The sequence below is a fragment of the Boleophthalmus pectinirostris genome, unplaced genomic scaffold (assembly GCF_026225935.1).
Source record: "Boleophthalmus pectinirostris isolate CB_2022bp ecotype Guang Dong unplaced genomic scaffold, ASM2622593v1 HiC_scaffold_10, whole genome shotgun sequence".
NCBI lineage: Eukaryota > Metazoa > Chordata > Actinopteri > Gobiiformes > Gobiidae > Boleophthalmus > Boleophthalmus pectinirostris.
This window is the reverse complement of record NW_026570971.1, coordinates 26,685,068-26,711,181: the sequence shown is the minus strand read 5'-3', so window position 1 is coordinate 26,711,181 and position 26,114 is coordinate 26,685,068. Positions and strand designations below refer to the sequence as shown.

Below are 26,114 nucleotides of genomic sequence, written 5' to 3'. Positions count from 1 at the left end.
TTCTCCATGGATTTAATTTGGAGCATTTTAGGCAAACCAATGTCATCACCATGACGACAAGCATTTTGCAAATCCTTCACTAGAAAAGTTACATAGTGCACCTTTAGCCAAGTGTATGAACAACCCTGCAAGGACAGATATCAAATTAGCATATGTCAACAGCTCATGTCTGATCTAATCTTCAAAGCAGGTCTATTGAGTTTATATTAACGACCCAATAACTTCACAAATATTGATCTGTCATTGGCCTCCTCTGTTTTACGCGGCGCCTCCGTTGTCATTGCCTAAATGAAATCTCCCCTTCAGCTTTTACGATCCACTGTCCCATTATTACGAATATGAGAAAGCCAGAAAGCCATATTGCCACGAGCAGGGGGTACGGCGCTGGTATTACGGGTCTGTTACGCATGCGCAGTCGGACATCACCGCTTGTTCTCTCTCTTCCTTGTATCTGGTCCAGCGGCAGTAGCAGCAGTAGCAGAGGAGGAGCGTCTGTTTTCGGTCCTCAGTGATGGGTAGCGCGCGGCAGGAGCAGGTCACCATTGCGCGCGCGGTGGAGAGGGTGCGCTAAGGTGACAGGGACCACCAGCAGGCAACGCACGCGTGACACGGGGAAATAACGTAAAAGCGACGTCCTTGAGTGAGTGGAAAGCACTGCAGAGGAAGAATAAGGATGGGGAAGATTAAAGTATGGAGCGTAGTGAAGAGCGTCTGATTGCGAAACCGTGAAGAAGCCGAAGCAGGTGAGTTAATGGCTAATTGAAACGTAACCTCAATATGGTCACCTGGGATTTGTATTTAAATATTTTGATGAATATATAATGTAACTAAATTAAATCAAAACCAGATTACAAAATTACCTAAACGATGCATCCATAAACGTTACGCAAAAAAAGATTTCATTCAAGATTTTGGTTACACAACAAAACCCCGCAGGTACAGAAGATGGGGCGTCAAGCAAGCCTCCCGTACGCTGCGTAAAAGTGTGTTGGAACAAGACATCACGTACATTTGCCATTAAGGACTTTTACGTGTCTACTCAATTTGTTCATGTCAAATCTCTGGCGTCATCGCAGGAACCCAGATAACCTTGAGGATTAAAAAAAAACACACACACATATACACACACCTACACACACATACACATAGCCTATTTCCAATACACAGACGTACGCACCTCCATATACGTAATTCCCTTAACACAGGGACGACTAGCAGTGCAGGATGAATCATAGAGAACAGTTATAGGCTATGGTATATTTTTAGGATTTCTTTTACATAAATATAGCAATAATGATTTACGAAATGAGAGTATTTTCCAATCTGCCGCGTCCTTACGTTACATGTGGGTTAATATGTGGTGAAAAATTGCTATAAAAATACGGTTTATATTGGGAGAAGTGGAACTATTGTTAACTCTGCGGTTGTAGCATTGCAGAGGTTTCAGCAGCCTTCACAATAGTAAATTACAAAGAGAGATAAGAAGGGATGGACATTCTGGTTCCCTACTGAATCCTAATTATTGATCCAGCCAGTAAAAATCAGATAACATCACACTAATTAGATCAGATTTTGATGTAGGTTTATAGGTAATCAATGGAGTTTAGAGTAACTGTTATAGACCTACAACTTGGAAGACAAAGTACAATAGAATACATTTTAAAATAACTTTAAAGGTACACTGTGTAACATTTCTCCTAGTGCAGGGTCCGCCACCTGCTTGTCTCCATGGAAATGTTATTGTTTTTTCTAGAATGTTCCACAGTATAGATTAAACTTTTCTATTGCAAGGAAGACAAGCAGGTTATATTACAGTGACAGTTCAGATCTGTGGAAAGTCACTCTTATTCACAGAAGAAATTATTCTGTTTTTGAGTAATAGAAACACTGCAATGAATAAATGCTAGATGGATATGTGTAATGCCGTAGTACGAAACATTCTAAGCAAAGCATTAACATCTCCAGGAATACAAGTAGGTAGCGGACCTTCCACCAGAACGGAAGCACATTTTGTCTTTTTCATTTGCCACATTAGTTTATCTTTTCATAATTTCAGTCATCATAAAAGAGAAATTTCAACATTTGATTTTTTTCATGACATTTCGATAATCTGATAAACTCAGACATAGTGATAGTGATCAGACTTTTAATGAGTGTAAACCTCAGAAGTAGACTAATTCATTTATCAGAATAAGAATTAATGTTATGTGTGCCCAAGGGAGAGAATTATTATTATAAGATCAATGATAGCCATATGTTACTGTATTTCTTCATAGCAATTACACTCACAATCCACTTTGGTTAGATGGATTGTTATGCATATACAGGACATTTTAACTGTGGCTCTGATGCTGCTTTGTGTTTTGTAAGACTATAGATTATGATCAGATGAGAGTAGCTACCATGTAAATATAGTGCATCAACCATATTTAAAAGCACAATTAATTTCTGTTTATAGTCAACATCCTGTCTGGCGAGTAATGATTGAATGACTGGCCCGTGAGAAAAAACATTAGCGTCATATCTGATATTATTAAATCAGTCTCAGTCACTTCCAATTGCTTTTTATATTTATAGCCACAGAACAAGATGTTGTCTGTTATTGATAGTATTTTTATGTGGGCAAATTGACCCTAGTAGAAAATAATGAATCATTTATAAACACGTTGCCGTACGATGAGGAGAAGAGGACGAGAGCATGACCTTTGTACAGTAATGTGCAGCCGGACATGACTGTACAGAGAGCAGAGGGTTCAGTGTGATTCACAGCCAGTTCTATCATCTCAACAAATCATTTCCAGGACTACACACACACACACACACACACATGCACACAGCTGGTCAGAATGTTCTGGTTTAAAATTACATCACAATATTCAATAAGCCTATGTAGTATAATTATGCTGAAATGGATAAATGAATATTAAAGGTGCACTATAAGGGTCCAACACCTGTTTTTCTCCTTGTAGAGCTTATTGCTTTGCCTGGAATGTTCCACCGTATGCCATTAAACAAGCTTATTTCCATGGAGACAAGAAAGTGATGCCACCACATAGATCTCTAAGAATGCATGTTTCAAACTATTTTTGATCAATAAAACACCCATAAAAAAGAAATGCTATATAGATGGGCACTTTCAGGATAATAGCTTGATAATTTGTGGATTTCCTTTTTGCATGTTTTTTGAATATACATTAAACAGAAAACTGTCTCCCATTCCAACCAGTGCTGCGTTAAAATGGATTTGACATTTATCATAATGTCAGCTTCTGCATTGGATTTATGTAACAGTGAAATAAGGCCAGCATCATGTCAACACTGGATCAGAACAGAGCCTGTGCCTCTAGTTTAGACGGATATTACCAAAATAGATGCGATTTTAATCTCGGTAACAAATAAATTGAGCACAGTATATCTGGTTCATCTATGGCATTACATTACATATCACAGGGGATCATATACGTCATAGTACTCTGTTTGCTAATCCCAACCGTGGAAGAATGGAATTGTTGTAGGCAGGGAACCAGGTGTAAAATCAAAAATCAAATCAAAACTGGATTAAAAATGATGTAACTTTAGGGGCCCATATTACGCTATTTTCTGATTTCTTTTATAATGTTGTTTCCTCATCACAAACATAACTGGAGCTGTGTTTTGCTTCATTCACACACCCTAAAGCACCCTGGTCCAACTTGATGTCATGTGGTAATACAGGAAGTGCCCCACCGTGTTTTAAAACTCATTTGGATCATTTCAGTCCTGGAAGTAGTGAACTCTTAACCAGAAATCTTACACTGCGCACCTTTTAAAAAAAATCAATCCTTGTCTCCCCTGTCTTACGGAGCTCATGTATTAATTTGTTTGTGAAACTTATATCACTGAAAGATCTATTTCTGTACACTCATCTATCTCCTCCCACACAGTGTAAGATAATGAGGTATTGTCCTATTGTTCAATGCAGACAACATAAACAAGGCTTCTCATACCTTAGAGGGAAATGGCTGCTGTGGTACGGGAAAAAGCAGAAAGAAAACTTAAAGGGCTTATATTACACTAAATTGAGTCTTGTGAGCTTTAAGCCATGTTCATTACCTCATCAAAAACATACCTGGAGTTGTTGAGTTTTGTTTCTTTCACACATGTTAGTTTGAGCGACCATTTTTATTATTTGTCCGTTTACATCGCCAAAGCTCAAAATGCTCTGTTCCACCTTGTGATGTCATCCATCTGGAATTTTCAAGTTAACAGCTACCTTTTGCATTTTTTTCAATAGAGATTGGCAATTCCAGAGCTGAATTAACCCACATGATGAATAGTGATGGCGCATGGAGTTTAAAAACACAGTGGAGTGCTTCCTGTGTTATTACATATCTGTCACAAGGAAACAAAGGGAGGATTCAAAATGCAGGACTGCTTTAAAGGTCTTTAATAACAAACCAAAAAAAAAAATATAAAATATCAAAATCAAAAAATTGAAACTATACTGCCATGAAAGGACAAGACACTGACAAAAACACAGACAATGGCAAATACAATGGACCAACAAAGCGCAGAGGAGAACAGAGGGTATAAATGCACAGACACAGGTGAAACACAACAGCGTGGGGCAAACAATCAAGACAGGAAGTAAAGCTCAAAACTACAAGAAGACAGGAAAATTTCATACTAAACGGGCGCACAACACTAAAGGAAAAAGATACACCAAAATAAGCAAAAACAACCACTACAGAACATGAACCATGACAATGACATCACAAGGTGGGATTGAGTGTTTTCAGTTTGAGAGAAGAACTCAGCTTAAATATGCAGTGTTTGTGTGATAAACATTTGTGAATGAAACAAAACACAACCCCAGGTATATTTTTCATGAGGAAACAACATTATAACATAGATCAGAAATCAGCTTGAAATGGTTAAAATTAATAAGAGGTTTCATCGGTTACATAGAAATAAGGCTTATAAAGGTGCACCCTGTAGACTACTTTTACACACTCTGCTTATCACCGTATCACCATATCGGAAACTATTTGCATCCACACACGTCCTTTCTGTGTTCACAAGCCTTCCCCATCCACACAGCTTTGAGCATATTTGTTTACGTTTTACAGAAACGAATCTTAAAACCGTATGGCTAATTTGCATAAACTAAGCACTCAAAAACAGCTCGCTATTGTGTCGCTTGTGTCATGTTAAACTTTTCTGAGATTATATGTCTCTAGGCCGTATGCATAGACCATATATATGAATGGACATATATTCTAGCCTCTTAGCGTTTTGGTGGTGAATTACTTCGCAGTGCTTAGACCTGCATCAGCATATCAGCGTTTTCAGGCGTCCACACAGTGCCAGATCAGGTCTGTACTCAGATGAATTTGTGGGAGCTGGCGGCACCAGATCGTTCTGTCTCTGGAGCCGTTTTCCATCGGATTAGTGTGGACGAACAATGCATCCGCAACGAAAATGACTCAAATACGTACTAGTGTGGACAGGGTCATAGGTTATGTTTCAAGTGAGGGGTCAGCCACCTGCTTGTCTCCATGGAGATGTTATTGCTTTGCCATGGTCCACAGAATATCATTAAACCTATCTATTACCATAGTGATAAGAAGCTCACAGAAAGAATGTATGTTTTTCTTATATTTTTTAAAACAACTCATGCAATTGAATAAATGCAATATAACTCCATTTACTCCCATACTGTGGACCATTATAGACAATCTCATAGCATCTTCCCCACCAAAAAAGTTCCGTAATGCACTTTAAAGTTCTAATCACCTATTGATTTAATGTTTGCCATTTCCTCCTCTTCTCTCTAACACTGATAGCAGTTACATCTAGGAAGTATCCCATTATGTAAAATTAGATTCGTTTAAACGCAAATTACCACTGCGCCTAGAAGATGCCAGGCTATTCCCATACAGCAGGTGAATGCACTGAACTGGCAAATGCACTACAGATTTAAAGCTCCAGAGCCCAGATTGCAGCTCCTGTGTGGCCATATGAGTGTACTGCAGTGGGCCATAACTCCAGTAACTCCAGTGGTGAGAAGTATTCGCCCATGAAGGAGACCTGGATCAGATGGTGTATGGATATGGAGATTAAGGCTTGTCATCATAAATTACGAGGTTAATATGGGGTGTAAAAGGGAGAAAGAGAAGAAAAGGAGAGAGAGAGGGAAAAGAGAGAGAGAGAAAGAGAAGGACAAACAAAGTGAGAGAAGGAGAGTGAGAAAGAGACAGAGAGAGACAGAGTGAAATGGGAAAAAGAGAAATTTGGTGCTTCAGGGAAAGGTTTAATAAGGTGTAAAGGTCCTATGTAATTGGTATTCAAACCACTTCCGTCACTGAAGGGTAAAAAGAGGAATCGCATTCATGGCAATAAAGGGATGTCAAGGTTATTTGGTTAATTGATAATCGTCATTATATCGTATTCATGTCTATAATAGTGAGTAACTTGCAGTGACATCAGCCTGGGGTGTTGGACGTGCATCTCTAATGGCGGAATGTTCAGTTGGTACCATGGTGACACGATGCAGACATTAGCAAACACTGACAAAAAAAAAGTTTAGAGATACAAAATCAATTTAAACAACACATTTTCAGGAGCCAGTGATCAATACGAGCTTTCATGGTCCTGGTAAGGAGAGAGCGACTAAATGAAAAACAGTTGGCTAATGCTTTATTACTTGTGACTAGTAAAAAAGCCATTTCAATTCGATATAGGCTACTCCAAAAAAGTAGACTGATTTGTAAAGTGTGTAAAAGTGACTTTGAGGAATTTTGCATAAACATACATTTCTCAGACTCAGATTATTGGTTTATTTACAGAGCAGGTTGCAGACAATGGCCAGGCAGCAGTGAGATGTGAGTCAGCTGCTATTATTGTCCCGGATATTAAAGATATATGAGATATCAAGTATGTGTCCAGAGAGAGGGAGTTTGAGTGAGCATTGAGCACAGAGAGGGGTTTGAAGGAAGGAAATACTATGTTTTAAGTGCACTTAGAAGCACTGTACAAGCATCTATCTGTCCTGCTTGCCTAGAGACATTCATTCACAGACTACATATTTTACATAGAAGGAGAGAAAAAAAGTCAATTAAAGAAGACATGCTTTTTTTCATAAGTATTTAAAGGTGCTTTCTGTGTTACTTTTTGATTTGGGGTCCATCACTGGCTTGTTTCTATGGATATGTCATTGCTCTGCCTGGAATTTTCCACAGTATGAATTTAAACAGTTCTGCCTTACATTTTCTTCAATTGCAGGTGGCTTTACCGCTCAAAAATACCAAGAAAAACAGGCATTTTGAGCGAGCAAGGTTGCCTCTCCACAGATTCTGACCTGTAACTTGGTTTGCTCTCCATGAAGATAGAAAGATTTTATACCATACTATGAAACATTCCAAACAAAGCAACAACATTTCCATGAAGTATCTGACGGAACCTCTACCAGGAAAGTTACACAATGCACCTTTAAACTATAACATATTTGATAAATGTTGGTCTAAAGCTGTAACCAGGCTGGCGCCAACTAGTGCCTCCGTTCAATTTCATTTCTCTCCAGTGACTAGGTCAGGAATCGGAATACACTACATGGTTTGCTAGAACCCCGGAAGTTGTAGGCCACGCACCTGCCCATCAGCAAAGAGCTGTGAAGCCATGACGTTAAACTTGAGTACTCGAGTAAATAAAGCGGTCGAGATGGATGTAGACAAAGCCATACATTCTGTGATGTCAACAATTCCCGAGATCAAGGATTTAAAGCCGGAACAAAGAGAATGTTTGGTGAATTTTATCAAGGGGAAAGACGTTATTGCCCTTCTTCCTACAGGATTTGGCGCATTACATATGTCACAACCAAATAGCAGTGATTGGTTAAATAAAAAAAATACCTGCCTGTCGTCAAAAATACAACTCTATGATCATTGGTGTTAGAGAAAAATAATGGGGTATATTATATGAAAAAATCTTATTACTAAGACTTATCAGATTTGCTTTTGTTGTTTCAGGTATTGGTCCAATCTGACATTCCACCATGGAGTCGGCTCACCTTCTGGGCACCTCTAAGAAAAGAGTAAAGATCCACCCGCACACAGTGACTGCTCAGTATGCCACCCGCACCCCCTATTCCCCCCAACCGGGCATCCACACCCACTTCCCCCAACCCGGAGATGAGGGCTATGATGACGCGCCATCCTTCGAGGACTTTGGATCTTTCCTAGAAGAGACATCGGACAAAAAGCGTTTAACAGAAGGCAAGAAATGGCCACTGACTTTATTTACCTCAAAGGACAAAGACAGCACCCCGAAATCTGCATCTGCGGCAGGGACCAGTGGAGAGGGTGGGGATGGTAAAGCACCCAAGGGATCCTCTAGTAAAGGCGTCGGGGAGCAGCTGGCTAGTTTTGGAGAAGCTTCAGTGTCTGCTTCACGGATGACGTGGGTGGGCTTACTTGGAGCAGGGTTAGCGCATGGTGTTCTCATTGTCCTAACTAGGGTTGCTTCTGAACAATTCAAACTAGGTCCACTATTTTTGCTCTTAGTGCGATCGGTCTTTCAACTCATTTCTGTTGCAGTCCCACTACAAAAAGGTGAAAATCCATTCGGACCAAGCGGCTACCGGCTTCATCTTATCTTTTATGGTATTGCGTACTCACTCTCTCTATGTTGCGCTTACTCCTCTTTGACTTTTATCTCCAATGGCAACGCTACGACAACATGGCGACTCACAACCACCGCCCTTTCCGCCATCCTCGCGTTTTTGCTCCTCGAAGAACGCTTAGGTTTGATGGACGGGATCTCGATCATCGCTGGACTTTTCGGATTGGGCCTAGTCTTGCTTCCTACGGTTGACGAATACAACGTGGACAAACCTTCAGACCCTGTTGCGTTTTGGAAAGGGGCATTTGGTTGGTCGCTGTCTGCACTTGCGGGACTGTGGATGGCCCTAGCACTAGTCGGATACCGATCTCTAAAGGAAAAAATTGGCGTAGGAACTGCCCTCTTCACGGTCAGTTGGACAGGCTGTCTTCTATCTCCAGCTACTCTGGCTCTGCTCCAGGAGGGGTGGTCTTGGCCGACGAGTGCCCAAGCTTGGGGTCTCATCTTGGGACTGGTTGCTTGCTCCGTCGCTGCCTTCTTAGGAATGACCCACGCCCTCACCCGCCTTCACCCCGCCATAGTCTCGGCTTCTCAAACTGTGGAGGTGCCCCTTGCCATGCTCCTGTACCTTGCCGTACTGCCAGAAGCGCCCTCCGCACTCGAAATCATCGGGGAGGTTTTTATTTTGATCAGTGTGAGCTGGATGGTGGCGATGAAGTTGTTACCATCCAGAGTCGTGCCCAGGCGCCAGAGGGAGGAGTACGAGGAGATCCTGGATTCACCCATTAAATAGATGACTCACAGCTCTCACAATGCCAAGAAATACAACCTCAAATTCAAAATAAGTTGGGGCACTTTGTAAAAGCCAATTTTTTTTCTTTTTTATCTAATGAATGTCATAAAAACATAATTCTTTCACTAATACTAGGATGGTGTTTTTCAAACTATTGTACGTGAGGTGATTTTGGTCGTTCACAAGCTCATAAATTTTGGTCTTATGTTTGAAAAAACTCAGGTTACGCTGTTGTCCTTTTTTAGACTTAGTTTAGATCTAGTTTAGGCCTGGCTTAGTCCTGGTTTAGATCTGAGAGCCAAAGATGCAACCTGAGAAAAAATAGAGAAGAACTGCTCTGGAATATTATCAGACAGACCTACTGAAACAGTTTTAGACTTGTAGAAATTTCAAAGAGTTGTGAAAAAGGCAACAAAAGATTAGTAAAATAATATTAAATAAATTATTTTTTTGATATTTAATATTGCTGAAGATATATGTATTTAAGGTTAAGGTACAGTTAGGCCTGTCACAATACCAAATTTTTAAGCACAATACATATATAGAGATATACAGCAATAAATGGTCATATTGAAACTACTACTGTCTACTGTCACTGATACAATAAAAATACTGCAAGATGATACTTGTGAAGGATTTTCAAATAGACTGTATCATTAAAATGCCTGAACTACAACAAATAAATAGCAGAAAGTACCTGTAATTAGTCCTGGAAATAACTTTTTTTTAACTTAGTACAGCTCAAAAGATCACAAACTTCTCCACTATTGCAACAAAATTATACACACAATAAATACTGAGTCCGATCTTGGCCTGGGTCACTGAATGTTAGATATAGAATTAACCTATGCTGTGTCCAAGAATATGCAACCTCCACAGAAGAAGTCCATATTCAGGCAGGGACCTTTACATCTTTAAGTGTCCCAACTGTTTTTGAAATTGTGGTTGTCATAGTGATTGTAAATAAGACACTTGATGCTAAATGTTTATGGAAGCTTTATCTATTTTGTATTGTCTTTGCTTCTGGGGACGTGCCAATCTTGTGTTGTTCAGTGCTGTTGTTGTTACGTGACATTAAAATCTATGAAAAGCACAACATGTTTTTCTTTACGCAGGTTTATTATTTTTATTATGATGTATTTATGTATTTAGTGTATTTACTGGCGCAGTGAGTGTTATGTCAGTCACCTTTAAGAGCCAGCTGAGAGGCCGCCAAAGATTGATCGGTTTGTAACAAGAGAAGAGGAAGAGAGAGAGGGAGGAGAGAGAGAGAGGGAGGAAAGGAGGTGTTGAGGAGAGGTGAGATAATGGTTTTGTTAGAGAAAGTATTAAGAAGATGATAGAGGTGTGAGAGATAGAGGGGAAAGGAAAGAGGGAGAGATGGGAAAAAAGCAAAAGATTAAGTAAATTAGGAAGGTGGGGGGAGAGGAGTAGTTGGACACAAACAAACGAAAGAAAAAGTCAAGGAGGAAAGAAAATATAATAGCTGTAATTAGTTGGAAGATAAGAGGGAGAGACAAAAGAAAGGTAGAAAGAAAATGAGGGAGGGAGAGGAAGAAAGGGAGAGAAAATACAAAGGGAAGTTGAGGCAGAGGGATAGAGTTGACAAGGATAAGAGGGGGGAGAGGAAAGAGACAAAACAGATAGAACGAGTAGATGGTTGTTATAAATCATAGGAAGATGAAAGAGACAGATAGATAGAGGAAGAGAAACATGTTTGTGTCAGTGTCATATACATCAGATGCATGAAAGAGAGAATTGAGAAAGAAAAGTATAGGCAGAGGAGAAAAGGGGAGGAGAGGAAGGAAGGGGAAAGAGGAGATGTTTGGTTGAGATAAATGAGTAGGAAGAGGGGAGATGATAGCGTTGGCGCACAGATGGGGAAGAGGAGGAGAGAAAAGAGACGAAAGAGAGAAGGGTAGTTTTGTGAGATAAATTATAGGATGATGAGAGTGGGAGTGGGGGAACAGACAGAAAAAGGGAAGAAAGAGAAAGGAAGAAAGAAAGTTGAGTTGTTGTTTTTTTAGATAAATTAATAGAAGGATGTAAGAGAATCAATTGAGAAAGAGAAGAGAAGAAAACAAGGGAAGACAGAGAGGAGAGAGGACAAAGAGAAGAGAGACACAGACAAAAAGAAAAAAATGTTTTGGAAAAAATATTGTAAGACATGAGAGAGGGAATAGAGAAAGAAAACATGTGAAGAGATGATGGGAGGAGAGAGAGGGAGCCAGAAAGTGGCAAATGGAAGGCGGGACAGGGAGGGGGGAAAGAAATGGTGTTTGGCTGAGGAGAGGAGAGAAAGACAAAATAGATAAAAGAGATAAATTAGAGTAAATCTAGAGTGGGGGAAAAGAAAAAAAAGAGAAAGAGAAGAGAGGAAGCGAGAGAGAAAGGGGAAGATGCTGAGAGCGAGGACAAAGAGAAGAGAGAGACAGGCAGAAAGAGAAGTTTTTTTTTTGTTTCGGAAAAAATAGAAGGTTGGAAGAGAGGGAATAGAGACAGAAGAGAGAGGAAGAAAGGATAAGAGGAGAGAGGGAGAGAGAAGTGTGGTAAATGGGAGGAGGGAGAGGGAGGGGAAAAAGAGGTGATGTTTGGTTGAGATAAACGAGTAGGAAGAGGAGGGAGATGATAGCATTGGCGTGCAGATAAGAGGCTCAGAGTGAGTGATGTGTGTGTGAAGGCTCAGTAAAGAGGACAGAGCCAAACCGAGCAACGCACAGTGTCAAAGGAATATGTCAAATCAACATCTACAGCAACAGCCTGCGAGGAGGTCACTGTCATGATTTGTCATCGTCAAAATACTATTTATGGATTTGCCATTCAAAGAGGTAACAGGTTAAAGAGAGAGACAGACAAAGAGAGAGAAAAAGAAAAAGAGTGGATGCTACAGAGACAGTGTGTGAGGAGAGCACTGTCATGATTTGTCTTTGTCTAAATACTGTTACAAGGTGATACTTAGGTAAGGTGCATGCATTTTCAGTTAAAATAATGAAGGAGATGGGGTAAGATTTGTAAATAACAGTATAGGTCATGAGTTTCCACATAGCTGATTAGCCTTGAGAAAGCTTACAAACTTTTAATTACTACTATATTTTTTTCAAAATTTTCCAGTTATTTATTGCAATTCAAGTCGTGCAAGTCCAAAGAAGAGCTTGAAATGGTACAAATGTAAGAACTGAACAAACAAAGGTTTAAAAAAAAAAAACCAAACAAACAAAAAAAAGATAAAAGATAACAAAACACAAGTCCAGGCTGTGCCAAAACTACCTCAGGAAAAAAGAACAAGATGGTGAGCTTGAAAACACGGAGCTTCCAGCACAGTGTCCAGACTTAAACCCCATCGAGCTGGTTTGGGATGAAGTGGAGAGAAGAGTGAAGCAACCTACAAGTGCCACACATTTATGGGAACTTCTGCAACATACATGGGAAGAACTTACTGAAGAATATTTGATTTTTATTGTAAAAAAGAACGAGCCACGAGTGTGTTCAGCTGTTATATCTGCCAAAGGTGGACACTTCATGAATCAAAAGTTTAGAATATGTTTTGGTCAACAGTAAACAGTAAAAAGTAAAAAACTGGTAGTGTTCTAAAAACTGTTGACCATTACTGGTCTACTTCTGGAACCGGGTGGTGGGCGTTCACTGTTGAGCTCCATTGCATTATAGGGCAATAATACTGAATTCAGCAAAAGATGTTCATTTTGTCTTCTTATATACTTTAACTTCTTGGGTTCTTTTTTAAAGACAATGCAGTAAAGTGTATTTACCTTGTTGACATGTTTCGGCTGCTAGCTGCAAGCCATCTTCAGAACAAAACACTGAATTCAGATACAGGACAGCTAAAATTATTATTGCTAAAATGCAGATTTTTTGTGAACCAGCTGATTAAGTATTTTTGAGCATTAAAAACAGATTAAATGAAATAACTGGTCAAATGTAATGTCATAGAGTCAAGAGAAAATAAGAAAACATCCATGAAAATATGCAGGTATATACTCTTCACCAGAAAACTTAAAAACATTTAAAATGTAGTAAGACTTGTAGCAGTAGTTTATTTTCTTCAGTTGTGTACTCATGTACTTAATAGACTTAAATGTCATTAAACAAAGTAGAAAGAACATCCACCTTTGGTATACATGGATTTACTTCACTTATATTTAAATGACAAACTCACATATTTTTAGAAATCCATTGATTTATTGTCACATTAGGCTTTATAACTAAGCCTATACCAAACAGCAAGAAGCTCCATTAAGAAGTAATTGGAATTTACGCAAAATTGACTCTTGAGTTTTAAGCCATGAATGTTCTTTCCTCATCAAAAACATATCTGGAGATGTTTTTTTTTTTTTTTCTTTTTTTTTTCTTTTTTTTAATTTTATTATTAGTCTGTCTACATCTCCAAAGCTCATAATTCCACCTTGTGATGTCATGAAGAGGTAGTTTTCAAGTTAACAGCTACCTTCTACCTTTAGTTTAGTGGAGACTGGAAATTCCAGTACTAAAATTATCCAAGTCCAAGTGAAGGTGTAATGGAGTTTAAAAACACAGTGGAGCACTTCCTGTATTACCACATGACATCACAAGGAGGAACAGAGTGTCTTCTGTTCGAGAGATGAACTCAGCCTCAGGGTTTGTGTGTTAAACATGTGAATGAAAACACAATTCTGGATATGTTTTTGATGAAGAAACAGCATTATAACATAGATCAGAAAATAGTTTAATATGGGGCCATCAAACAGCACATTTAGCATTTACATTTTCACTCTTCTAGTCAGTAGAACACATCCAAGTCTTTCTCCGACTGTCCCCAGATTTATGAGACAGGAACAGAGACATAATACACTCTCACTAGCAAAATAGACAAGAGTTTATGAAAATAATTACCAAAACACAAAACATTACAGATTCATTATCCACTGTTGATGATAGAGAGAGACAGAGGGAGAGCTAAAGAGAGAGAGAGGGAGAGACAGGAAAAAAGGACAAAAAATTATAAAGAGGGGCTGGGTATATGAGATAAATTAGGAAAATGACACAGAGAGAGAGAGGGAGTGAAGAGAGACAAAGAGAGGGAGAGAGAGAGTAAAGAGAAAGTGAGAGAAGAGAGAGAGGAAGAGATAGAAAGAGAGTGAAGAGTGAGGGGGGGACAGAGAGAGGGAGAAGAGAGAAAGCCTGCAGGAGATGGACAACAAGAAAGAAACTAAAGAAAGAGTCAAGGCGGAAGGAAAATATAATGGCTGTAATTTGGAAGTTGGAAGATGAGAGGGAGAAAAGAACATCAAACATTACATCTTCATTATCCACTGTTATAAACCACATATAAAACAAGCAGAAGACAAAAGGACTAATCATTCATGCCTCTTTGCTCTGCCATAATAAAGCTGCTAATGACTGGGAGCGGTTGTTGTAGTTTAAATGGAGGCTACTGTACTTGAACACTGGAGCCGACCAGACTGCACAGGTCAAATTATAGGACAAGCACAGCATCTGAGACAAATGAATTCCGCCTGAAAACACACTAAACTACATGATTACAGACAAAAAGCATGAAAAATATACTACTATACTTTTTTGTATATTGTAAAGTGAGTAAACATTACAAATATTTACATTAAATGAGCAGTCATCAATCGTCTCTCAAAGCTAACAGTAACCCTTATTAAAATCTTATTGAAATTCAAATAAATTCAAATAAAAACTACTCCATTATTTTTATTTCTAACACTTCAGTTTGTGGTGTTGTTTTAATATTTATTATGCATCAAAATTAGCAATTCATTTTATTTGCGTACTTTTGTTGTCAGTGACATGCACCCACAGCTCCCAGTCCACTGTCTTATTTTTAATTAGTTATTAATTTTAACATGATTGAAAGCATTACTCTGTCTGAAGCTCTGTTACTCAAGTTTGACTTAATCTGATCTTTATTTTAACACAATCTGACCACAAAGAAAAAAGTTTCAGTGACTTGGTTGAAACTTCAAAAGGTGACATGATTTGTGCTATTAAAGAAGTCTCTCACATCTAAAATTACAGTCACAAGCTAGCTGGGAACTCCTTCAGTACTATGTTCCCACAGCTCTATGTTCCCACAGCTCTATGTTCTCACAGCTCTATGTTCTCACAGCTCTATGTTCCACAGCTCTACAGCTCTATGTTCCCACAGCTCTATGTTCCCACAGCTCTATGTTTCCCACAGCTCTATGTTCTCACAGCTCTATGTTCCCACAGCTCTATATGTTCCCACAGCTCTATGTTCTCACAGCTCTATGTTCCCACAGCTCTATGTTACTACAGCCCTATGTTCCTACAACCCTTATGTTCCCTCAGTCTTGTTAACAATTTGCATCAGATTTTATACTCATTTCTCCCAATTTGGTAGTGGTTACACCCAACCTATTATCCAGTAGCTGCTGACTACAGATGCAATGTCGCTTTTAGTTTTAGCACTGGGAACATAAGGCTGACCCTTCCAACACCACTGCTCTAACATAGGATTGAGTGACGAACCTTTATACCGAAATTATACTCACCTCCATGAGTTAGTGTAATTTAGACACAGCACACAATTATCTTTCTAGAATTCCTTAATGAAAAGTACACATTTGAACAATCTAAATACACAAAATGTTTCATTATTATTCAGTTCACTTAAAACTCGAAAGGCCTCTAGTACTTTTCAGCCTTTTATGTGCTAGGAACAGGCAGTCTGTAAGTGCTGTGACTGCTGTCCTTTGTAAACAGAACAATAAGCAAAAAAAAAAAAAAAAAAAAAAAAAAAAAAAAAAGCTAAATAATTTAAGCAGTTCTCTCAAAACTAGAAAAGGGGTTATTGGTTTTTCAACCTTTTATGTGCCAGGAACAAGCACTTTGCAAATTATATCTTTAAAAAAAAAATACAAAGCTCAATTTTCTATAGGGGGCTTCAAAAAAGAGCATGTCCAAATTACGCCCTGGAACAGTGGCGCGGTATAAATATAAAAATTACTTCACATTTCACATTTCATTTTGAGAAAAAGGTAACAAAGGGCTGAGGGAACATAGGACTGACCCCCCTTTCTGTTGAAAATCTAACACCTAAACATTACCATGAACACTCATAATTGAAGACAGACTCCTGAAAATGTGCTGTTTAAATCCATTTTGTGTTTTTTATTTAGTCTTCAGACAATCTTAAAACTTTTTTGACAGCATTATCAAACATGCGCATTGTGTCTCCATGGTAACTGAACATCGCTGCCCATAGAGATACACGTAGAACACCCCCTGCGTGATATCACTTCAAAGTATCAATAAAAGACAAGCTTACATCTGATGCTTTAATATAACAATAACATTTAGCCTGTACAATTTTCAAATTGCCATGAACAAATAGTGTACAAACTGTAATAAGCTTTTCCAAACACGTTTTCCATCTTGTCAAATCAGAGGTAGCAATTCAGCAACTCCTCTGTCTGCGCTCTTGTATTAAATTGGAGAAAATGTTTGAGTGGGCACAAACTGGCTGGGTAAGCTGTATTTTACCTTACAACAGCTCTCTACAGCGACGCCAACCAGCAGAAAAATGGTGCGGAAAACATACTATGATATTAAGTCTGAATTTATGATGTAAAACCACAATAGACAAATAAACATAACTTTGAATAAATTTGCTGGTTTGACTTGAAAACCATAAGTCATTTGTGCATTTACAGACCCCTACTGGCAGTAATTAGAGTCTGACAAATTAGCCCTATTTCGCAATAATACAAACCTTCTGCTATGGTGTTTTTTGGTCATCACAACTTTGGTTTTCCAGGAGCATTAGTGATAATTCAAACTGTATCTAAATCCAGTTAAATAGCAGTTAAAGGCACTGTACCTCATTTTACTGTCTTAAAAATGTGTACGACTAGTTCATTTTAAACAGTTTGCAGTGGTCCATAGTTATTCTTCACTTACCTTATGCATTCTGATCATCTTAAATATTCTCTGTCATGAATTCTAAGCACTTTTCACAACTTTCACAACCAACATGCTAAAGTGCACTTCCTGGTTATCAGACAAACGCTTCATAATTAGATGCACACAGTACACAGTGGGTATATTTTGACATATATATCATTTTTACTACTTACTTTTAGAAAATATGAACCAGATATTATGCATTTTTAATATATGCATCACGCATTTCGGACTTCCAGTAATTGCGCAATGCATAGGATTTTACGAAAAAGTGAGCATCAAACAGGCCTGTTTGTTTTCCCAGTGGGATACATCTATTGACAAAGCCAGTCTTTTTTTGTCTTTTGAATCATATCGCTTTTGTTTCTGGTTTTGATATTGTCATATTTTAGTTTTGGGATTCAGACATCGTAATTGTGTAATTGTTATAACTGCAAAAGGGAATCAGATCTGTGTGACTGCAAACCTCCGTTCAAACTGTTTCCCTTCCCAACAAAATTGAAAAATGGTGAAAGGCAAAGGCGATGGGCAATACTGATACACAGGAAAGACAAATAAGGTAACCTTTGACTGCCTAAATCATCCCGAGTTTGCAGCAAACATTTTATATGTGGAGCATGATCAAAGCAAAATCCAGATCCCTCGCTCAACCTCGGTTATGAATTTAAAAAATCAACGCCAAAGCAAAAGGCACCAACTGTTCGCCAAGAAACATCTCCCACTGCAAAGCAACCAAGACGTGATGTTGTTGTAAAGCCACAAGATCAAGAAAGTGCGAGTTTGGCTTGTTTGTCTTCTGTACCTCTCGATTAACAAACAGGATCATGCTTTGATGGCGCTCCACATACAAAACGTTCACTGCAAACTCGGGATGATTTCTTAGGCAATGAAAGGTTACCTTTTTCATCTTTCTTGTGTATCGGTGTTGCCCATCACCTTCGCCTTTCACTATTTTTCAGTTTGGGAAGGGAAACAGTTTGAATGGAGGTTTGCAGTCACACAGATCTGATTCCTTTTTACATTTATGGAGTTTGCAAACTTCCGAAGCCTATTTCTCAAGCCATTTTCTGCTGTTAGGACACCGAACAACCACACAATTACAATGTCTGAATCCCAAAATTAAAATATGATGATATCAGAACCAGAAACAAAAGCGATATGGTTCAAAAGACGAGAAAAGACTGGCTTTGTCAATAGAGGCATCCCATTGGGAAAACAAACATGGTGGTTTGATGCTCAGTTTTTCGGAAAATCCTTACCAGTATGCATTGTGCAATGACCTGAAGTCCAAAATTCATGATGCATGTATAAAGATTGACTTGAATTTGACCTCAAGAGCTGCTTATATAATATATAAGACACATTTTGCTCAAATATGTTTGAAAAAAAGGGTACAGGTCCATTAACCAGCTATAATGGTCAGCATCAAGCATCAACGCGTATTACACCTGGTAAAACAGAACATAACATTTAGATCATTTAGAATCTATTTTTTGTCAGACCATCAATGTTTTAAAAAATATATGGGCTAACCTCTTTGACGGACATGATGCGACAATGTACAGTTACAAATTTGGCTTCAAAAACATACAAATATATACAGTATAAAAAGCTACTTGTTTTGAATAAGTGCAAAATATCACTACACAGAAACTCTCTTTAATCAGTTTATGTGTCTCCTCTCCCCTTCTTTCTCGTTTCCTCCATCACCTCGAGCTGGTGTTGAATTCTTTGTAGCTCCGTTGCTATGGTGACCAGGGTTTTCCCAATTGCACCTTTGTCCAGCCATTGATTTTCTACTTCCTGTCCCTTTAAACCACTATCCGTCGCTGTGGACACGTACGCCTTAGGTATTGATGTAGGATGAGGAGACATTTTGGGACTGTCTTCAAGTCTCTTCAGTCTTATATTCGTCTCGTGGCTTCGGTGTAGGATATGTTGCAATGTCAAATTCAAATTCTTTTCCATTTCAATATTGTAATTCATAATATCCAAGAACTCTTGACGGATTTTTAAGTGCATTTGCTCAGCTTGAGTTTTGCATATTTTCTCCATGTTGGCACTACAAAGATGGCCGGCCCCTTTGGTGAGTTTGTCCCATAGCATCTTGATGGCTGTGAGTCCTCCTCCTCCGCAGTTTTGATCCACGGCCGAGAGCAGCATGTTCTGACGCATGTGAGAGTCCTCCAGCACGGTGAAGAGCTTGTCCCAGCGGGGGGCGTCATCCTGGCATGGGCCCATTGATGGAGATTCTGTGAAGAGTGAACAGCATGGTTTGTGAGCATAGATCTGTAGAATACATTTGTAAGTCAGAGAAATAGCATCAGATAAGAAATTAAATGTGCATTGGGTAATTTTTCTGGTGGAGGGTCCATCATTTGCTTTTCTTCATGTAGTTGTTTTTGCTTTGTCTAGAATGTTTCACAGTATGGTATTAAACCTCTTTATCGAGACCAAACCAGACCAAGTTACAGGTCAGATCTGTGGAGAGGCAACCCCGTTCACAGTCAGAATGCCTCTTTTGTTTTGTTTTGTTTGAGCTATAAAACCACCTTATTTAATAAATGTAAGGTAGAACTGTTTCATGTCACACTGTGGAATATTTCAAGCAGAGCAAAGTCATATCCATAGAAACAAGAAGGTGACCAAAAAGTTTAACAGTGCAGCTTTAAGATCACTAAGCACTGCATCAACTGTGTGCAAAATAGGGCTAGGAACCACAGGATCGCGATTTTATACAATTCACAACAACTCGCCGATACAACAACACTATGATTTTGTGATAATACATTTGTGGTACATAATATTCTGCAAAATATCACAATTCTTTAGACTCAAATACATTTTACAACAGTATTTTTTGTGTTAAATCACTACCTGCGAAAACTTACTGTTGTTATCAGAACAGTGAATATGTGACATGTACCGCTACAAGTTTCCTTTCTCTAAACAAACAACAAAACTGTAGCACTGCAACAAAATCATTTTCTAAAATAAATCAAACTGTACTCCAGGTGATTTAGCATTACAGCCCATGATATCAGTACTGTATCTCCAAATTTAATATCTCTACAAGTCAAAAGTTTGGACACACTCTCTCATTCAGTGTTTTTTTTTCTTCTACATTTTATATACATGCAGACGACATCAAATTTATGAAGCAAGATATATGGAATTATGTAGTAAAAACAAAAAAGTTAAATGACTACTATTGTTTATATATACATTTTATATTAAAATCCTCAAAGTTGCCACGCTTTATCTGAACGTTTGATTGGTTTAAACATACTCTACCAGTCAAAACCTCATTCAGTCTTTTTTTTTTTTTAACTACTTTCTACATTTTATATACCGGTACATACGGATTAGGTCAAATATATTAAGCAAGATAAAAGTTAAATAACTACAAAATATTTTTTGACAAAGCTTTGAGAATTTGAATATAAATTATAACATAGTAGAGTTATTTAAAATGTTTTTCTTTGCTACATAATTCCATACATTTTACTTCATATATTTGATGTCGTCTGTGTGTTGTGTGTATCTAAAATTTAGAACATAGAAAACATATAGAATAAACAAATACAGTATTGAAGAAGAGGGTGTGTCCAAACTTTTGACTCTCAGTGTATTTTAGGACATCCCGTGCCTTATAGCGAATAAATCTGAGACGTGAGTGAATCAATTATGTTATAAAATATAGTTAATGATGGGTTCAGATGAATGTTGACGATAATTGAATGATATCATAGGTCCAAAATAAAAGAAACACTGGTACTTTGTGAAGTTTGTCATCAAAATAAAGAAATAGCTTTGAGGTTTACTAAAGAGAACTTTTCCCCCCGGATAAAAGTTCCTTGATTTAACACATACTCAAAACAAAAAAATACAAAACAAAAACTAAAAAAGAAATCATATTAGTCAGTCATATATTTTGCCGTGTGTTTATTTATTGATAACTGATTATTTATCTAAAAAATATTCCCAAACTCAAATGACAAAAACTGAGATACACTGTCCAATATATACAAATGAAATAAAGTTTTTAAAAAATGAAAATGAGCTGCTTTTTGTGTGTTTCGAGCATATAATCACTTAGTTTAAGCATGAATGGTGTCTTACCGTCTTGTTGGTCCATAGAGATTTCATTGTCATAGTTGTCCGAGCAATTTGTATCATAATCAACTTCATTTAAAGACACAGCAAAACATCCACAAACCCACAATACACTCCAGATGCACTGGAAAAACATAACTGCTACTTTAGGAATCTGTATATTTAAACTACTATAACTACTACTACTACTTCAAACTGATTCAAAGTCCAGCCTAAAGTTGAGTGAGCCAATGTTTTGAGTAGACTCTTATAAAGTGCAGGGTTGGAGGAGGAGGGAGAGGGGAGGGCCAGAGGGGGGAGCAGGCTGAGTAATGCTCAGATGGAGGTAAAATGACAAAACTAAAATAGAGGCGTCACGAAAAAGGGGACCAGGGCGGAGAACCAAAATATATGAGGACAAAATACTGAATGTACAAGTTTAACAGTGAACAAGGCCAGATATTTTAAAGCAAATAGTATACAGAAAATGTCATCTGGGTATTATAATTGATTTAACTTGGAACAAATAGTTATGGGCCATATTCATATTTTATTCCTGTGTTTCTTAACTTGTGTTACTTCTTTGTTTTGGTGGTGGATTCCTCAAAAGACCAGTTTGCTTGTAGTCAATTGCATCAACTTTCATCTACTTTGGGTAAGTCCTTGCAATGATGTAGTTTATTATTATAGACCTATTATAGACCTGTTTTAGCCCTAGTTTAACCTGGTATAGTCCACTTGAAGATCTGGTTTAGATCTGATGATACTCCAAATATTGTCTTGTTGTGAAAAGTTTGAGAATAGCTTCTCTATTGATCTGTATGGAAAACATTAATCCCAATAAAATGATAATGTACAGTTAGGTCATCAACTAAATAGTTATTGTTTGAATTAGATAATGTTTAAAATGTAATCTCCATTTTATCTTTGGACATTGGTCATTCTGATGCTACTAGAGTAAAGTTGTTTCTTGATGGCGAATAAACTGCCTTCTACCTTTTTACTTATCCTTTTCATAAATTTGGTGGCATATACATATTTCTGTATCAAGAACTCCAATCTTGCAAGCTTAGATCAAATATTTAGGGTAGCAACAATAAAAATATTTGAGTAATCCAGATTTCCATGGCAAATTGCAAACAAAATCAAACTGGGTAGCGTGACTGGTTTGCATGAAAAACACACTAGCAGTTATGCAAGAAAGAAACAGAGTTTTCTTTTAAAGACTTATCAAAACAAAAAAGATCAAAAAGGTGACACATTATATTGTATTCCAATAAAATGGTGTAAATGGTAGCCAAAATGTGTAATCATGTATTTGACCCCCTAACATTACTAATAGTGATGGGAAGCATATTTTGAGAATGTATTTAGTTACAGAATACTGAATACCTGCATTAAAATGTATTTTGTAACATTTTCCGATACATGGTCCAATCAGAGTACTGCATTCTGAATACTTATAAATACTTTTTACATTGTGTTGCAGTTAAATTATAGTGTAAAAACATTAAAAACAGCTTTTTATTTGTTTCACAGTTTGTTATGCATTTATTTATCACTAAGCAGAAAAGGAAAAATCACACACACACCACAAGAGAAGTGTTTTATATTTTTCTCACTAATATTGTGCAGTTTGAAGCCTTCACTGAGTGATCAAGTATAACCATCTATTCCTTCAATTAAAAAAAAAAGTAACTTCATTCTGAGTACCACCAAATGAAAAAAGTAACAAAGTAGTATTCCGTATTCTGGCTTCATGTATTCAGTTATTCTCAACTCTGATAACTAGAGATTCAAATCCACTCTTAAAAGCAAGCAATCTCTACGTCAGCTATAAAGTAAATATGACCCAAAACATCTACAAATACTGCTGTATTGTCAAAGTGGGATTATACAACAACTAGAATAAACCCTTTATCAGCAAAATAATGACATTTGCTTCAGTTCTAACTGCATCAGTCATAGTTTTGTGGGGCGTTTGTTCCAAACAGGTGTGATTTAGTTCAAGGATTTAGCCTTGACTCCAGGAGCTGTAGATGTCCCAATGTCGGTTCTATAGTGTGTCCGGGTTTAGTTTAATGTAGACAGAGAGAGGCGAGAGAGGGAGAGAGGGGGACAAGGGGACAGAGGGACAGAGAGAGAGGGGACACAGCAGGAGGCAGTGATGGCAGCTTTATGGAGGGAAAATGGAAACAACAAGCACATTTTTGTACATTAACGGGACCATGGAGACACACACTACAGAAAGATTTACCTTTTAGGATGAGGATTTTTACCTACGTGTCAACACCGTCATTTGTGTTCAATGCCCTTTTTCCAAAATTTCCAATCAAAACTGAATTTTCTCCCATTTTCCGCACAAGTCACAATAAGATATGAATTACGGTATTGTTATACCCTCTTGTTATTTATGTCTTAAGAATGAATCCGTGTTAATAAAAATCTATTAAACTTTGATGTCTGTCCTACCATCGCCATGGAGACAAGCATATTTGCGGAATGTTCCACAGTATGGCAGCGATCAAATCTACTACATATGCCATTTTTTTGCCGCATTTATTGTTGTTTTATTGCTACAAAATATATGAAACCGTGTATTCTTACTGTGAGCTTGGTCGCCGATCGTCAGATGGGACCTGTGACTCGGCCCAATGGCATCATCTGCTTGTCTCCATGGAGATGAAGAAGTTTAATGCCACTGCAGACACATTGTTGGCTCTCAACTCTCCTCTTACTGCACAGAATTATAATTAAAACAACAGTCATGCTCAGTGTCACAAGTTAGAATGTCCTTCCCACTCTTCACCCCCATTTCACACTATTAACTTTTTTCAAGCTTATATTCTGTCCGTATATAGGCTTAATTTGACAAGGCAGTAAAGTAAAAATGTACAAGAATGAAGTATTATATTTCCTCATAACAAATCAATAAGATTACGCTGGCCTCCTCTTGAGACTTGCTTCTTTTGCCAAGCTTTATAAATAAATTTGAATTCACTCAGTTGTCGTAGGAGCCAAGTGTTTGCGTCACCCCTTTCATCTCTGTAGCTCCTCAAAGTCACTGCCTTCTATAGGTCAGCCTTCTATTCTGGTCGATGCACAAGTCTGTAGCAGATTTATCATGTACCGCCAGACGCTGTTTACCGACGCCCCAACCTGGCAACCACACCTACTCTTTAGCTGTCACTAAATCTGAAAATCTGAACTGGCAACTGAAAATCTTCCAACTGGCAACAAAGGGGAGGGAATTAACCGACACAAACAGCAAGAATGATAAAAAGGATTTGAAGATGGCTTTGTTGGCATTTTGAGGTCTAATTAGAGGGCACCAAGTCTTGTCTTTGGGAAGATTGAAAGGAAATGTGACAGTGGGCGTTTCCAGACAAATGTTGGTTGAAATTAAACAGCTACAAACTTGTGCTAATGAAAAAACCACAAAGTTACACTGTGCAGTCTGCCAGTGTAGAGATGTTTAAGACCAGTGGGTGGTTTTCTTGGGCGTTGTTGTGTTTTTCAAACTTTGACCAGGTTTAAATGAACTCTAATTCCCCATTTTCGTTCATGACATTTGTGTCTAAGCTAAATATTTGTACTTTAAAATGGTTTAGTTTTAGTTTTAAATGTGCTATGCGGAGAGGAGAACATATTAGTGATTGTAAACAGTATAGTGTGTCTGTAGCTCTGCACTCTAATGAGCTTTAAGCCATGATATAATGTTGTTACCTGCTCCAAAACAGACCTGGAGTTGTGTTTTGTTTCATTCGCACATTCATTTTTGAGTGAGTCTTTATTATTAGTCTGTCTACATCTCCAAAACTCAAAATGCTCTGTTCCACCTTGTGATGTCATGACACACTAGTTTTCAAATGATCTTTTTACCTTTAGTTCAGTAGAGATTGGCAATTCCAGGGCTGAAATGATCCAAATGATTCTAATGAAGTTGTATGGAGTTTAAAAACACAGTGGAGCACTTCCTGTATTATCACACAGAGTGTTCGAACAGAGTGTTTTCTGTTTGATGGAAGAACTCAGGCTAACTAAGAAGGGTTAAACATGTGTGAATGAAACAAAACACAACTCTAGGTTTTTTTTTGATAGGGAAACAACATTATAACATAGATCAGGAAATAGCTCATATGGGCCCTTTAAAGTTGCACTGTGAAACCATTCTGGTGAAGGGTCCATCACCTGCTTCCATGCATTAAGAAGTTACTGCTTTGCCTGAAAAGTTGCATGAATTTAAACATATGTGTACAGCTCCATGAAGACAAGCAAGCAATGCAATTGGGCCAAATTACAGATTAGATCTGAGGAGAGGCAAGATCTCTCACAGTAAAAATGCATTATTTTCCATTTTTGAGCAATAAAAATGAATTGTAATAAATGCTAGATGAATACACACAAATGCCATATTGTGTAACATTCCAACAAAACAGTATCATCTCTTTTGCAACAGATTGAAGACGCCCCCACTAGAAAGGTTACACAGTACACAGGACATTTTCATACATTAGATATACAGGACATACATACCAAAACATACTTGTGTGTTATAGCTGGAGCATTAGCAAATCTAAAATGCATGATTTTTGTTATTTACCCAAGATCAGATTACTAACAGACATCACATGAGCCTGAACGACTCCTTGACGGTAAATTAAATTTTATACACTTAAGA

General features: G+C 37.9%; 1 protein-coding gene across 1 annotated transcript; it reads left to right on the top strand.

The window, feature by feature from the left end:
- Positions 1-560: 560 nt before the first annotated feature.
- LOC110154960 (solute carrier family 35 member G2-like) lies at positions 561-9,497 on the top strand. The gene is made up of 2 exons (XM_055160164.1): positions 561-743; positions 8,007-9,497. The coding sequence occupies exon 2, from the start codon at positions 8,033-8,035 to the stop codon at positions 9,389-9,391; it is 1,359 nt and encodes a 452-aa protein (XP_055016139.1). The 5' UTR covers positions 561-743; positions 8,007-8,032; the 3' UTR covers positions 9,392-9,497.
- The last annotated feature ends 16,617 nt before the right edge of the window (positions 9,498-26,114 follow it).

Excerpts from the sequence above, each read along its gene's own strand:
- LOC110154960 (XM_055160164.1), top strand. The coding sequence starts at position 8,033 with ATGGAGTCGGCTCACCTTCTGGGCACCTCTAAGAAAAGAGTAAAGATC.